General features: G+C 31.5%; 1 protein-coding gene across 2 annotated transcripts; it reads right to left on the bottom strand.

Moving 5' to 3' along the window:
- Nucleotides 1-5419: 5419 nt before the first annotated feature.
- On the bottom strand, nucleotides 5420-13493 carry LOC145322205 (protein FAM151B). 2 transcript variants are annotated; one of them, XM_080164052.1, is made up of 11 exons: nucleotides 13345-13493; nucleotides 12190-12251; nucleotides 11677-11767; nucleotides 11189-11274; nucleotides 10056-10138; nucleotides 9521-9564; nucleotides 8870-8960; nucleotides 7762-7855; nucleotides 7227-7307; nucleotides 6172-6269; nucleotides 5420-5654 (listed from the first exon to the last, which is right to left on the bottom strand). In XM_080164052.1, exons 2-11 carry the CDS (start codon nucleotides 12235-12237, stop codon nucleotides 5519-5521), a joined length of 852 nt encoding a protein of 283 aa, XP_080020178.1. In that variant the 5' UTR covers nucleotides 12238-12251; nucleotides 13345-13493; the 3' UTR covers nucleotides 5420-5518. The 2 variants fall into 2 exon arrangements, with proteins under 2 accessions (XP_080020178.1, XP_080020177.1); XM_080164051.1 differs by lacking the exon at nucleotides 13345-13493 and adding an exon at nucleotides 12536-12664.
- Between the last annotated feature and the right edge of the window lie 4076 nt (nucleotides 13494-17569).

Here is a 17569-nt window from a genome sequence, read left to right on the forward strand (position 1 = left end):
GATTGGACATTTTATATTCGTAGAAAGCTGGATATAATTCGATGCTAGACATAGTTTTTTTTCGTATGGATGAGAACCGGTTCCTATTTTTTTCAAAAGCGAAGCTTTTTTTAATAAATGTCGGTCCTTACATCTATCCGTATATGTAACGAAGAGCTCTTATAATTAATTTGGGCATGTTAGGATTGTTCTATTGATTTAAAACTTGCCATGGTTATTCCTGTAAAAGGTATAATTTGGAAAGAGTAGCAGCTCTATAGTTATTACCAAAACGTCGAATGTTCATTTTAAACATATTGTTTTATTTATGAAATATGTGATATAATCATCATGAACTTTATTTTGTAAAATAAATTCCCAAAACTATTAGGTATAATATTATAAGCAAAGCTTCTCTATAATCAAGTCTTAAACTTTTAAATAATGTTGACCATTAAATACGTTAATACTGTCAGTGTATATTGTTAATGTTTGTTTGTCTCCCATGCTTCAGTTTTTGAATGTTGTTATCCTTGTTTAAAATGGCTTTAAGATAGATTGACTCATCCCTATCTTCTTAGTCTGTTGTATTTTTTTTCCAGTATGGCTTCAAAACCGATTAATATCCGCTCAATTAAAACCGGTTCTTATTAATACTGAAAAATCATGATGTATAGCATCGTATTACAGAAAAAATAAAATTCATAAAATCAATACCAGTTTTCTTAGCCTGGGCCTTTGGACTTACGGGGCTAACAAGAATGGTTTTAATCTTATATTTTTTTTATTTTAATAGACAGGGACAGATTTTTCTAACACGTGCGATAAATAACTATTCCTTTTTAATATTTGATAGGTTTAAATGACACAGTATTAATTTTATAATTTTAACGTTTACAAAAAAAATGATTTAATAAATTTTTTTGCCAAAACGAATAAACATTATTATCTCTTGTCTTCAAGTAAAACTCATACAAAATTAGATATATATGTATATTGTGTATACCCTGTTAAAATTTTCTGTTGTTATTATATCAACAATCAAGTTTTAAAAGTTTCTAGAGGTGTCGGGTTCAAGGCTGAAACACACTGCGTCATACAAGTTATACAAACAAATAGTTGGTTGTCAGTTGGCGATATGTCAATAACTTTTTAAAATTAAATTATCCTTGGAGGAAAAGATCTTCACCCATTCTGGATAAATAACACTAATGATTTACAATACAAATGACCAATGATAGGCCAGTATACAACATTTTACCATTGGTCAATTAAAAGTATACTGGCCTATCATTGGTCATTTGTATTGTAGGACGTCATTATAGGCACTCTATAAGCTGCTAACAAAAATCAAAAAAAAAAAAAAATTTTAGGTCAACATAACGTCTCCTGGTTCAACTGTGAGATACATATTGTGAACACAATAACAGTTTACAGTTTTAATCCAGGTATTAAATAATCAATATTTAAATAGACAGATATAAAAACTAAGGTCACACATTAAATAAGGCCTTTTGTCAAACTAAAATATTACTTTGTTTTCTAAAGTAGGCTCTGGAATGGTTTCGGCTATTTTGTTCTTAAAATACAGTGTTGGGATGGTTTTACAGCCCTTCCTCCCCTAGATGATATGGGCGAAAAGTCATAAAACATGATAATATTTATATACTAGAGTTGGCTCGATATAATTATCTCCCTATTGGCTAGTTTTCTATATGCATATCTATTTCTCAATAAATCTATTTTCCTCACCCGGCATTACTATCTAAAAGAAAGTAAATATTTAATAATTTAAATGATTTTAAAAAGATTTTTTTAAATTATATTTTTTTCTTTACATTACCATCACCAAAGGGTTAATAATGATGATTACAATTTTAGTTTAATATTTGAACACACAAAATGTCGCCACAATCGAATTCTTTTAAAACAGAGTTTTCTTAAATTTATTATATTATAAGTTAAAATTTTCTTTTTTATTATTAGAAATTAAATACATCAATATAAGGTAAATAGCAACATGAAATTAAAAAAAGGAATTTATTTTGTATAAAGTAAAATAATGGGTCTTATCGTTCTGGGCAATGAGAGTTTATTATGGATTATTGGAGCACTATGAGTTTTAAACAAATATTCCTTGGAAAATTTGAGCTCGTTTATAGACATTTATTTCCTATATAGATCTAACATGGATCTTGAAGCAATTAAGCAGGCCGTTTTGTACATGTTAAAAATTGGAAGATTTCATTAAATAAAAGTTATCGCAAATATACTTAGTAAATAAAAAAAAGTAATTAGCAAAGAAGTGAATTCTTGGATGTTCATTCACATCCGTATATTATCACATCCGCATAGTGTTTCATAAACGCAAGCTCGCATTCAATAGTCAAGGGTCTAAGTTATGGGTTTAGACAATGTAATCTTCATATGACGAAAAACAAAATCACCCTTTCTGTTTATTATGAGAATTAAGAAACTGTTTGTAAAACCTAATATGTAAAAAAGATATTACCAAAGTCTTAAAAGTTTCAAATACAAAGACAAAACTTAGGGGACCGGATTAGATTTATTGCCAACCCCCCCCCCCCCCCCCTCCCCCCATATGTGAAAAATCTAATAAATTAAGTTTTTTAAATAATTAATTAAACATGACACTATAACGTCAGGTCCAATAACACATGATAACAACAAGGAGCCAAATCTCTCCTTTTCCATCCAAACACCCTGGGTATTAGGTTAAGTAACACCCATCAGACAGCCATTTGCATGAGTTGCGCCTTAATTTTATTATCTTTATTTTAATATTCTTGAAAATTAAATGTAATACGATGCTACACATGATTTTTCAGTATGGCTCAGAACCAGTTCTAATCAAATGATTTGAATTTAATGTCAGTTATATAAAAATAATAGAAATTTGTTTTTGTCATGCTTTCCATGGACATAATTGTCTGCTTTTCAAGAAATCAAAATTGAAAAAAAACTGCTAAAATTACCTCTAAGATAAAAATTTTCCATTTGTTTATTTTAGAAATACTAAACAAACTTTTAATCATAATAAAGGGAAGTAGAAATTATGATTATTTTACGTTAGAATTAAAAAGCGTAAGTTCTCTACAACTTGGGGATCTACAGGGATAAGACAATGGCTAGTAAAATTGATGTACATCCCCAATGATGATACATAAAATTATCCCTTCTTAATGGTTCAAACGTTTGGATGAACAATCAAAATTCAATAAAAGTCCCCAAGGTTGTTATGTCAATGAATAAGAAAAAAAACATAATGAGACTTTGATGACTAGTGTAATAATCAGCCCAATGTCCCCACCCTCCCTGTCTACATCTAGCATATGTTTGTTCGTCCATCATATAATATCATAGCGTTGTGGACAGACAGAAAGACATTATAAGAGTTTTAGAGTAGATGCTCATTAGTCATAAAAAGCTTGTACAACTAATTTTAGCCGTTCTTTCTTACAAGCATACGAGAAATTGTATCAAGGAGTTGCTTAATTGAACTTTATATACTTTTTTCATATGGACGTAACTGTTCTTGATAAATATAATAAAATTGGCGAGTTTTAATGCATTTTTGATTTTTTTTAACAGAATTTTCTAACATTTAAAATTTGTTTAGGCTCACTTTATTTGGTGGTTTGGGTAGTGGGTACCCAATATATTTGCGACTAATTTAGGAATAGCCTTTTTATTCACACCTCCTTCCTGTTGCTCTATCCCTCTCCGCCTTTCCTGCTTCTCTCTCTCTCTCTCTAAGTCACTCACTTACTCTTTAAAACACACTCTCTCTCTCTCTTGTTATAATTGCTCTGAAACCGCAGCGTAAACAAACATGGGGGGAGGGTTATTGACGGAGAATAAAAAGGTTTTTTATCCGTTTAATATTGAGTGGATACTCGATACCTGACCCTTCACTTAGACATATATTTTGGGAGCATAGCTTTTCAACAACTTCAGACTAGTGACTGTCAAAACGTCACTTTTAATCCTAGAAGTCTATTGAGCCCTTTGTAGGGATCTTGGACAAAGTAGCTTCGGACAAAATAGCCTCGGACAAAGTAGCTTCCGGACAAAGAAGCATCTTAAGGAAAGTAGCCTATACTGTTAATAAAGTTCATGGCTGCAGTGCTTAGCCCCCTGGCCTGCCTAGCCGCGAACGCTCAGCCCCCTAGCCTTTAACCTAACCTAAAAATTGTAAAAATATATCAACAACTTTTTGTAAAAAATCCAAGAAATTCTAAACCACCTATGTCTTAACAGTTGAGGATATTTTTCTTGAATAAATGTTCTGAGGCTAAGATAGGTTAGGTGGCCAAGCGCTGCGGCCATGACCTTTATTAACAGTGGAGACTACTTTCATTAGGAGGTTATTTTTCTTAAGAAAATGCCCAGAAACTACTTTGTCCGAAGCTACTTTGTCCAAGATCCCTCTGTAGGTCCTAAATTCGACACAATATTTATTCATCGCATCGTATAAAAGACAGCTTCTGCTTAAATTGAAATTGTAAGATTAAGTTTTGCTGGCCCCGAGGGACCGAAGGACTGGGGTAAATTTCTGGGGGGAAAAGACATATAAACTATAAGCAGGACATATATACTTCCATTCCATTATTTAGCTGTTACCAATTTTACTAATCGAAATAAAACTTTAATATATAATAATCATACTATTTCGATTTCCCAACAAATTTTTTTAATGACAAGCTTAACAACGCTAAATTTAAGTACCAAATATATTATATTAACAACCCAAAACGTGTTATTTTAATTCATTACACGTTAACGTTCTATTCATAAAAAAAAGCATAATAAATAATAATTTAGTCAATTATTTACAATTATTTAAATTGGAGAATATGCGCATCCAAAATAGCGAAGCTAGACTTTAAATATCAGCCAATAGCGTCTTAATGATTAACACAGCCAAGTCGCTTAAAAAGAGCAGAAAGTAATTTGCTAGCAGAGAGAAATGGTGAATGGTCCCCATCACTGGAATCAGGTAGTTGTCTGGGTTATACATCTATACTTATATCTTTATTGCTAGACTGATCAAAGATTAGAACAACGGATTATTAATTGTAGAGGTGATACTAAAGCACATTTGTACCTAATTGTCAGGGGGATCACTATTTCAAAAATCAAGTTGAAATGCTCAAAATGGACAAAAAGACTTTCTGGTAACGATTAAATAACTGCTATAATTTTATAGATTATGTCTAAGTGTTACAGAACTTTTCATGTATGACTTTAAATCAGCTGCACGATTCTAACATATTAATTTTACGATATAAGCTATTCGTAATGAATGTACAGACTGACATTAAGATGTAGAGAAACTTTTCTTTCAGGAAAGGACAATTTTCTTTCTATTACCAATTTATAATATGCAGTTAAAAGAGAAAGGTATAAATAAAATAAATAATATAAAGTTAATATTTATTACTTTTAGACATCTAAAATTTTCTATTTATTAGATAGACTATTTTAACAAATGCAAAAATAAAAAATAACTGTTTTTCTAAAAGATATAAAAGAACAAATTTACAAGATATTGTAAAGTGGATGATATTCTTGATTGGAAGGAGGTAGTTGGGGGCGTGGCTAGAAGTGGACGGAGGGCGTCTTCAAGGTCCTGAGGCACATCCAGGTATAATCTGAAAATATTTTATAAATGAAAGTTTTCATTCTCAAAGAATATTCTAATGGATTTTAGAATACGTGGATAATGTGACAGAGGATTTTTTTCTTCAATTTAGGTTGCTTGTGCAGTCCTCAGATAATGGTCAATACATTTTTTGCAATGGGAAAGATGTCTTAAAAATTGATTTTCTTTATTTATTTATATCATTTTAGGCAAAATAAGATTATTTTTGAATCCTGGAAATTTGAGAGGGGAGAAGGTGGTTTGTTTTGATTTAAATCCAAATATATATTTTTTTTTATACCCGATACTATATATAGCACAGCATATAGCGCATCAGTCCAAAAATAGGGGAATAGTCTTACTGTTGCTAGGGGGACTGCATAAAACTCGTAACCATTTAGGACCTACCAAGGATAATTATGTAATCAAAGGGTTGATTGTCTAAAATATACATGGTATATTATGAATATAGTAAAACTGCCCAGCTAGAAAGTTGAATGTTTAAGAGATACTGCAAAGGAATTCACCTATTTAGTCCAATCATCTGAATGGTTAGTTTGAGGTTGTCAATATTAACAGGATCATGCTGGCTTCCCCAAACTGTTACTGTTGTATCAGATGGTGCCTAAGGCAAACAGTTTAAAATTTGGCTATTATACAATACATAGAAGATAGGGTTATTGCATCGATTTTGTAAATTTGGAAAACTTAAAATAGATATGATAAAAAAGTTTGTTTTTGATACCTATAAATTTTAATTTTGCTTACTTCTACTATAAAAAAAGATTGATATGGACTAAAAGATTAAAATCAGAGACATAGGCGTCCAAGGGGGGGGGGTAATGGGGTGATTACCCCCCAAAACGATTTTGGGGGTGCCGTAGGCACCCCCAAAATTTTTTTCATTTTACCCCCCCCATTAAAAATTTACCCCTACCCTGGGGGTGCCGTAGGCACCCCCAACCATTAAGTAGGGGGTATTTACCCCCCCCAAACAATTTTGGGGGGGTAAATACCCCCCCCAAAATAAAAAATATCTAATAAAAAAAATTTTTGCGCGCTTCGCGCGCATTTTTAATACTATATATTTAATAAAATTTAAATTACCCCCCCAAAAAATTTTACCTCGGGGGTAAATTTTGGGGGGGGTAAACTAAATTTACCCCTGCCAATAGATTTCAGGGGGGGTAATTACCCCCCCCAAGCAAATTTTACCCCCGGGGTAAAAATTTTGGGGGGGGTAAAAAAAATTTGCGGCGCGCTTCACGCGCCATTTTACCCCCCCCAAAATAAAAAGCTTGGACGCCCCTGATCAGAGACGCATAAAAGGCGAGTGTATTCGACCCCCTGACAAAATTTAGTGGGTGACGTACATTCCCTAGGTGTCCACACCCCTAATTTAACTGGTTTTTAGCCTCTTAGTATGTTTATTGTTTATTACACCCCTATTGTTGTTTGTATTACACCCCCTTAAAGCTCATACCCCCATTTGATTTTGGTGTAACTGGGGCTCTCTCCTGGTAATACCCTGTTCACGCCACTGATTGGTGCAATAATATATACCTATAAGAAATAGTTTTACCTTTTCCAAAAATTTAAGAACTTGTTCTGCGGAGTTGGCTAACAGACTTGCTCTCAGAGGTAGAGTTAGTCCACGCTCAATCTAAACCATAACAAAGGTAGAAAGAGGGTATAACCCTTCGGGGCTATCCTCTACCCAATATGACATAACCTAACCTTACTAAGGTAAAACACTAACACATGAAAACTAAATTACATATGTTTTATTTTTGATTTATTTTAAAACTAATTAGATAGGGGGTATCAGTGCGCGCATGTTAATTCAAGGGAAACCGCCAGTAAATTTAGCTTTAAAAATATTATGCCTATCTGCAAGGCGGGTATCCACATCCATAACTAACTTTGTGAGTTTAAAAAGTAGTTAAAATTTTTTGGGAGAAAATGATTAGACACTACACTTACATTCTAAACGAACCAGCACTCAATATTTCATTAAGTACCTAACATTTTAAAGCCAACGAATAAGAGAGCATGATAAAAATATTAATGGAACCACTGAATTTATACTCCAATGTCCCCTCCCTGCCTTCTCATACCTGATATTTGCTGAGAATGTCAAGCATACTGTCCAGGTTTTGATGAGTATAATGACCAATACTGGGTGTTGTATAGCCAAGACTGTAAATTGGACTAAACAAAAGTTTTTGCTTTATTGATTTCCAGGGGGGGAGGGGCATTGAGCTGTAAATTACACTGGTAACCAAAGTTTTATACCCACAATATCTTAGTCGTTTGCTAAAAAACCTTTGGTACTTTTCTGAATTTTGATTGGTTAGATTCTACTAATAATTATAATAATGTTTTTTTTAATTTATAGCCCATTGGCTTATACCCTAGGGTCCCTGATAATTTCCCAACCTTAAATCAATAACCTTGGGGCTTCAATTTTCCAAAGCTCTGTGTATTTGCAGGGATCTAAAGAAATAAGACAATGGCTGATGCATTCTTGTACAATTACATCCCCAATAACTATAAACCAAAAGACCCTTTCTGTAGATTACAATTAGTGGTTGAAACGTTTGGACACTCATATTAATGAACCAAACAATCAAAATTCATTCAGGTCCCCAAAGTTGTTAAGCCAACGAATATGAAAACGTTACTATAAAACTTTGGGGACTTGTGAAATAAAAAGCCCAGTGTTCCCTCCATCTCTGGTGTATTGGTCTCTTTAATATTTGTTATATTGACAGAATATAAGATTTATAACCCCTTATCCAGGTTTCAACAATATACAGAAATACATTTTTATGTAGAAAAGAAATTGCTTTCCAATATATCTAACTTTCAATATTTTGAAAACCAGATGTGTGAAGGTGCAGCTACAATAGAAAACAATAAATGATGTATGGTCAAATGGACAAAGTGAGTTATAGAGCAGATAATGAGTATTAGAAAATCACGAAACCTTTAAAAAATCTTGTATTTTGCAGCATGGCTGTTGGACCGAAGGAAAAAGTAAGTAATCTGAGCGGTTTAGTAAGGAGAGTCTTAATTAAAATTATCAGCAGTCGAGAAAAGCACATGTCCTTGATAGCATTACGGATAGACGGACAGACAATGTGAATTTAAGAGTAGCTTCGCTACTAAAAAGATTTTAAAATATATAAGAAAACAACAGTGGTAGTTAAGAGAAAAACATACCTAAGTTTAGGTTCTAAAATTTGCTGGGAAAGACTCAGGAAACGATCAGGGTCTATAGGTATAGAGAGGGAACCAAACATATACAAAATATCTAAACAGAATTGATGACAGTTGTAATGGCAAATTTTTTTTAGCTAAATGATTATCCTGAATTCAAAGGATTTTTTGGCCAATAACACTTCCCTAATAATATCTTATTGGGGGGGGGGGGGGGGGGGCGGGGGTACTCAAATTTTCAAAATTGATAAAAATTTTCCTAACAGGATAACGCTTCTTATTGATTACAATTATTTTCTATCCTCGCCAATCCAAGATTTTGTACCCTAACCTCCCTTTCCCCCCCCCCAAAAAAAAATGAAATATACAAATTCAATAAATCATCCTACATCAAAGGTCAAACATCTCCAAGCCATTTTATTCGGCCAATCCTTAAACCACGCGAAAGGCAAAAACTGGAGAAGCTAGAATCATTACAAAAAGAGGAATAGGAAGTTATTAAATAAAAAAACGGTATGATTAAGCATTGAACTGGGAAATTGGTATAACTTGATATGAACCCCAAAGATTTAATGCCCGTTTTTAGAAGATCTAGTTTACATATGGCAGTTAGTTTAATTTACATTCCCATTTCCCCTCCGTTCCCATTTTTACCTGCATTTACCATTAGAGGGAAGTCAATTTCTTCGGCCTTTGAACTAAAAATTAAATTAATTAACTTTAGATAATAATCATTATAAAGAAAATTACAAAATCAAACTTAACTAGAAGATGGGCAAATACTTTTGTATAGGCTATTTGGCAAATAGCCTATACAAAATCAAGAATTTATAGATATAAGATAGTTAAAAGCTTGTTCATGAACTATTTTAGGCTTTTTTTTTATTTTTTTTCAATGTCTTTTGAAAATGTTTAGGTATTAATGTTTTTATTTCAAAGTTTCTTAGGTTTTTTTTCAATGTTTAGTATCAATATTTTCCTTTTTTTCCTCAATGTTTTCAAAAACATTGCAAGGAAAAAAATCTTCGAACTGAGAAAAAAAATCCTCCTTCGAAAACATACAATAATGTTTACGATAATCTTTGTAGTAAGTAAACATTATTATTTTTTTATCGTTTAAGGTATGATTTAATGCTCTGCATTGCATAATTTTATTTGAAATGAGCTATCACTAGATCAGAAGGCTTACCTGATAAGTTGATAGGATGGTTCCACAGCATCAATATCTTTATAATCAAGCTTCAGCCCAATTCTCAATCCTTCTTTTCTCACCTAAGTAAAATATATCACAGTCGATGCTTTATTTTTTTACTAGCGGCTTTGCCCCTAGCCTCCAGGGGCTATGCCCCTAGAGGTTTGATCAACCTATTTTTGTGTTATTTAGATTTATAAAGAAAATTTTTTTTTAAAAATTTGGGGGGAGAGGAAATTTTTAAAATTTTTTGGGGAGGGGGGAGGTTCGTCGAACCCCCTTTTTAAATTTTAGTTTTGAAAAAAAAAAAAAATCTGGGGGGAGGGGATTTTCATTTTTTTTTTTGGGGGGGGGGGTTTGGGGTGTCCCAACCCACAAGAAAATAAGAAAATAGCTTAAATCCATACCAGGACCAGTAGGTATATTCTCTGAAGAGTAGAGCCCAATCAGTTCAGTGGTTACTGAGATCTTAAGCTTCAGACAGACAGACGGACGGACAGACGGACAGACAGACAGACAGACAGACAGACAGACAGACAGACAGACAGACAGACAGACAGACAGACAGACAGACAGACAGACGGACAGACAGACAGATAGACAGACAGACAGACAGACAGACAGACACACGGACAGACAGACAGACATCGTACTACTTTGTATTAGAAATAGAGAAGCCTTTCTATAACTAGATTCTGTACGTCCGTCCGTCCGTAAGTAATGGGTAGCATTTTATTTTAGGCATGTTATAGGGGGGGCTTAATGACATCTCAACTTAAATAGTGAGCAAAATGGTCTAAATATTGAACTAGATTCTTAAAAATTGGTATATAAGCCTAGTCCTATAGGCACTACATCAAAATAAATTTTTTTATATTTTTTTTTTATTGATTAGGTTAGGTGCGAAATACCATGTGGAAATCTTTTTTTTATGCCTTTTTTGGTCTATTTTGATGTAGAAACTTGTCTTTAATTGTTTTTCTTAAGAAAAACTTTTTTTCTTAAGAAAAACTTAAGAAAAAAACAATAAAAGTAAGTTTCTACATCAAAATAGACCAAAAAGGGCCTAAAAAACCCATTTTCGCAGGTTCTTCTTGCCTAACCTAAAAAAGCTTTTAAAAAATAATTACCTGTAATACTCTCTCAAGAAGATGTATGAAGGTAAGGTCTGATACTTTGTCAGGCGGGTGAGCCATGATTATCTCCCCATCCCATCCTAGTTTATAATAGTTATTTATCAAATAGAATTATAAACAGCTTTTCGTGGATATAAAAATATACAGTTATAAGATTAAACACATTTTTGCTAGCCCTGTGATGCTGAAGGCACGGGTTAACAAAACTGGTTTTAATACTTGGAATGTACATTTTTATATTCATAGAGAAAATGAATATAATACGAAACAATACATGATTTTTCAGTGTGGCTGACAACCGGTTCTTATCCATCAGATATTAATCGATTTCAAATCCATACTGGAAAAAATATCATTTAAAGGTTTCTAACAAATAAGATTTTTAAAAATATATTCAAAAGAAACTGATTTTACACAATTATAGATTCCAGGATAAATACGTCTACTAGTAGCGAATGTGACCAGAAATAGATTGAGATTACCTACTGAGACATCAGCCTCTATCATCATGGTACCATCAACAAAACATGATTCCAATTTCTCTTTCGAATTGGTCGCGTGACTCCATGTGATCTAAGTGTTGAAAAAATGTTCCCTTCTTCAAAATAAGTATTGCGCAGCTTTATTAATGATAGAAAAATACCACGCACACCGTCAGAACCGTTCTGAGCTCTATAAATATCATCTTTATGCTTGATTAACTTTTAGCTCCGTTGAAAAGTGAGGGTGGGTGAAAAATGCAACTTGCAAATTTATAATTCTTTATATGTTAATTGTTAAGATGATTTATGGAGTTTAAAATATAATTGAAATTAATTAGTAAAATCAGTATAGGTAAATACAAGGCTTAAATTTGAGAATAAGAATTTTAGTAAAGAAAAATTTCAACTACAGTTATGTCTCTTACTTAAAAAAATATAAATGCAAAAATTGACATATTGTACCTATTGTATTTAAAAGTTTATGAAAATACTCGTTCGCATGATGTGCAATACCTGTGTTAAATCATCTTTGTGTTCTGGCCAAAAATCCTGAACGTTCATTCCAAATCTCTCCCCTAGATTACATTAAAAAGGACTTTTATGTTGAGGAGTGTCTAAACGTTTTAACCAATAATTATAACATTTTGAAGAGGTAATTTTGTGTAATAAGGATGTGCATCAATTTATCGCAAATTGTCTTATTCCTTTAAATCAGCATGTCTCCCGATTTTTCAGGAAAATAAAAAAAAGAGAATGTACTTTTGATAGTACAAGATTACTCGGCCACAGGAGCATTTGACTGGCTGATTTTCTTGTCAATCAATCGACCAAAAAAAAGCCGCAAAATCAGTTTACTTACGTTTTACTGCGCATTCTATATTTGATAAAATAAGCAGCGTTAAACAAAATTTTAACAAGTTATACATTTTATTGTTTAAGAATTCGATAAAGGCGATTAACTAAAAATAAAATTTCTAATTTCTTATCTTTTTTTCTAAACTTGCTTTAAATACATAATTGTTATCATGTGAAATAGCTATAATATGAAATAAAGCAAATAATTGTATAAGAAATAAATCTTTTAAAATATACCATATTAGTTTCTACTTACTTGGTATTTTTTTTAAATATGTTTAAAAATTATGAATATATCCTTTCTACATTTATTTGGTGAGAGAAAAAAACTAGAAGATAATCAAGTGCTTTGTTGTCTTCAAGGTGTCGAAAAATAACAATGAAAAAAAATTGCTCTACAAGACAAAAGAAATATCAAAATTAGCCAGCGGCTTTTTAAGCAATCCGTTAAGCCCCAGCCTCAGTACCAGCCGTGCGTCTAAAACATATGATAAGGCTATAAGCCAATCAAAGCCTCAGCACCTAAATTTCAAATTTATCCAAACGAAGCATCTCTAGTCCCAACACCCACCCTCAGCCTATGTCAGCCAACCTTAGCCGCGGCCATAGAATTTTGCTTCAACTATCTCGGTCGCAGCCAGCTATACTCAGCAACCTTCAAACACAATAGCAACCTTGCAATTGGTCTGTCACATTCATCAGCGAATGAAGACTTGACTGCCGACCCTTATAGTTAGTTCCATTTGAAAATAAAATAAAGTGGATCTTTTAAAATTATTCTAGACTAAAATCAAGAATTTAAAAATCTAATACCTTAATTTTTGGGTAAATTATTTTAAAATTAATTAGTAAAGTATAACTTTATCTTAATCTTAATCTTACTATCATAATAACATTTTTGTTATTGATGAACAGTATTTTGACACTTCTAAAGTTAGCTAGAACATAAAATGTTATTGTTTTGATTTTAGTATAGTCTGCTTCTTACTATGACAACAAGGATATATAGCTTTCTTTTTATAGTGTCCTTTCCTAATATATGAATCCTATTATGTAAAGTAATTAATTCGCTTTTAATGTCTGTAGGGAAGGATTTCGATGACCAGAGAACCTATATGGTTCCCTTTTACAGTGAAGCCTCTCATATGCCCAGGAAAGGTTTTTAACTATTTTTGGGGATGATATTTTTTCTAGTTTTCTTTATAACACTCAAATTGAAAATGAGGAGGGAGGGGGCGATTTTTCCTCCTCCTACTTAATAAAAAAAACATTAATATCGACTAAAGACACTTATTTACTTATTTTGGCAGTAAAGGTTTCGTGATTTGTAAAAAAAATTAAATATATAAAAAATCTGAATTAATATTCTTAACTAATAATATCATATTTATTGTGGTATTTTGTTTTTTTTGTGGGGGGGTTGGTTGGGGTGTTAGCCTGAGGGAAGGGGGGAGGGTCTCATGGTCAACTCAGGAACCACCATGGCTGCGAGAAAGAGTTAAGCAAACTAATTAAATATTTTACACATTAACTTGATACAGAGATTTTAAAACTTGTAAGGCCAGTTCATAATTTTTTTTTAGTGGGTGGGTATTTTTTTCTAATGGCGATTTTTCTTGGAAGGGTGGTAGTACCCTCCCCCAAAATACCTCCCCTGGACCTATGAGAAGCTACCCTGTAAAGGAGAACCATATCGGTTCAGTGGTTAGCGAGATCCTTCGGTAAACACAGACAGACAGTCAAAGATCCTATAACTTTTTTAACAATGTTATCATATGCATTATGATAAGTTTTGTTAAAGGATTTATTAACTTTTTAAAATTCTAAATTATTATGTACCACCTCCCATGTATGGCAAATATAAAGCTCTAAATACTCATTTGCTTAAATTAAACAAATTATCAATGTAATATTTAAATTATATAATAATTGATTTGTTGCAGGGAGGGAGGGGACATTGGGTTGTTTATTACACGAGTCCTCAAAGTCTTAAAATAACGCTTTATTATCCGTTGGTTTAACAACTTTTTACTGAATTTTAATTGTTTCAAATGTTGAGTGTCCAAACGTTTACAGTTACACCACTAATTTTAGTCTACAGAAGGGGTAATTTTGTGTATCATCATTGGGGAAGGTAATAAATTTATCGGCGGTTATCTTATCCCTTTTGATCCCTGGATTTGTTGACATTAATAACTATAAAGAAGGAAACATGTTAATAACACTAAATAAAATGATTTTCTATTTTCCTATAACCCATTTTATTGTACTTTTTTATAAAAAAAAATTGATCTGTTATGGCTGCGCTACTTATAGACAAAGCAATCCTTGTTTAAAAATAAAACAAATCTATCACAAATCACCACAAAAGCACTAAGAACTTTAAGCCTAAGGCCTTGCAATGAAAGTATTGATTGTCTGCAATCTGGAAGGTAGGGGACATTGGGCTGTTTATCACTCTAGGCCCCAAAGGTTTATAATAATATTTTCTTGTTTGTTTACTTAAAAGAGTGTCTTAACTTTTCAACCACTAATTATTATCTACAGAAGGGTAAGTTTGTGTATCATTATTGGTAATGTACATCAATTTATTGGCCATTGTATATACATTTATTAACAAATTTGCTTAAATCTTTTAGTTACTTTACAAGTTTGCTTAACTCTTTTATTTATTTAGGGCGTGCATATGGGGTGGAATAGGTTTTAGTTTTATCAAATTGAAACAAGATAATATTCATTTGATTTAAAAAGAATGATAATTGATTAGAAGTAACAGGTTCGATAACATAGCTTTAATTAATATTCCTAGGTGGTTCATGGGGGGACTCCCCCCACCCTCCAGGGGTGAGGGGGGGAAGGTGCATATCCTTTAAAGACTTTAAGCAATAAGAATAAAGGATTGTATAACAAAAATGCATTGAGAACTATAAATATCACGATAAAATAATTTGTAAAAATTAGTGATTTTAATTAATCTTTTTTGTGTAAAAATTACTATAAAATGGGTCTGACCGCTCCTACAAAATTGTGAATAAAAAATTTCAGCTAACGAGGCCGCCATTGAAACCAACGGGATTAATTCAAGGAGTGCCTTGGTTAAACATGTGTAAAGGTCTGATATGCGGCCTCGTTAGCTGAAAAAAGATCAAACTATTTGAAGTTGAGAGTATCATGACAAAATATTATAATTCCTGCTTCTTTAAGGGGGAATGCTTTGACATAAATTTTTTCATAAGTTTTATAAGTAAATGTTTAAAAATTATTTTAAAATCGTATAGTATATTCAATAAGCTTTCCAAAAAGGTATAACATATTACTGTAGCTTAATTTTTGGTAGTTTGACGATAATTTAAAGTTTGCATATAAAATGTAATTTCAATAGTCAGGCTTTATTGCAGAATCCTAAATATCTAGGTAGGCTACTTCTCGAAGCTGTAAAATTTTAAGTAATTGATATTTTCATCTCTAGCTTTGGGAATCCTTCTCAAATATGACAAAGATTAACCTAAAACTTTCAAATTGGTCAATATCCAAAAATGCATATTTTGGAATCTTGGAGTTTTTGCATTGGCTGGGCACATAGTGCGCTAGTTTAATAAATTTAAATAAAGTTTATTAATTAATATATCTAACCGTGTCCAAACATTTCAACTTCTAATTTAAGGCTACAGGAGTAATTTTGGGGAGGTATTTATCTGCCATTGTATTATCCCTTTAGATCCATAATTAATATCTTTTAAAGCGGTTTAGGTTAAGAGTTATATCCGTCAACACTGTAATTGGTACATTAATCTAAGTTTTTAGAACACGATTGATGTTGAAATAGAAGATTTACTACGCATAAATAAAATGAAAAATACAGACTTAATTTTATTATTTTAAGTGCAAAAATAAAATAATAAAAAATAATAAATACAATAAAACTGTGAGTGAAGAAAAATGGTATTTTTTGTTGTTCTGTGTAGCCATTGGCCAAGGATGTCAAGGTAGCTTATCAACAGAATAATTCTTTAGATTCTCGTTATCTGTGATATGATTTAACATTCCTGTCCTCCTCTGACATTCAAACTCCTTAACAAAAAGATTAACTTTAGAATATAAAAAATATCAAGTAGATCAAGTGTTTATGTACTTACTGTACATAATATTGAACAAAAATATTGTAACAATTTAAAAACATCATTCTATTATAATTAGACTCATCATAAGTAAAGAATGGCCGGTTTTAATACATTTTTATAGTAGCTGAAATATATTATCATTCCACTAATTTACAATTATGAGGGCAGAACAATCAGAAGGTTAAATTAAAAGCTCAAATATTTTACTTCATATTTAAATAAACAATGGATATTTAATTATAAATCAGAACAATTATAAATAAACAATGAAAAGAATACCCAAAATAGTTTGCCTTGCGCAGTAAATAAATCATTTATACCGCGAAAAAATTTAAAAAATAAATGTCGTCTTTTCAATAAGAAATCGTTGAAGACTTTATTTCTCTGTCAAATTACTAGTTGGATTAAAAAGGGTAAAAATATCTCTAAAAAATACTGTTATTTTATGTAAAACAAATAGATTTAATTTATTTTGATTTTTTTCATGTATTTTAAGATAGTTTCATTCACAATTTAATTTAAAAATCAATAAGATTGAGAAGGGAAACTATGTTATTCACGTTTTCGTCCATTATTTCTGGCTTTTCTTTCATTTGTTATTGTTTTCATTTAGTTTTGGGGAATTTCAAAGATCAAATTACAAACTTAACTTATTGTTATTAATTTATTCCGATTAAATATTTAATAAAAACAAATTAATGTGTTTATTTTCATTTAAAAATTATAATTCTACATATTTTTAAAAATGAAATAATCTTTTTTTTATGAAAAGATTTTGATCGATCACATAATTATATTTAGTTTAATTAATTTATTTCAATATAATTACAAATAACATGAAATAAACTATAATATTTTTGGATTTATTAGGAATATATTTAATTAGTATTAAATATTAATATAATTGATATTAGGAA

Source organism: Acartia tonsa, chromosome 6 (genome assembly GCF_053477335.1).
Source record: "Acartia tonsa isolate MP-2025a chromosome 6, ASM5347733v1, whole genome shotgun sequence".
Lineage (NCBI taxonomy): Eukaryota > Metazoa > Arthropoda > Copepoda > Calanoida > Acartiidae > Acartia > Acartia tonsa.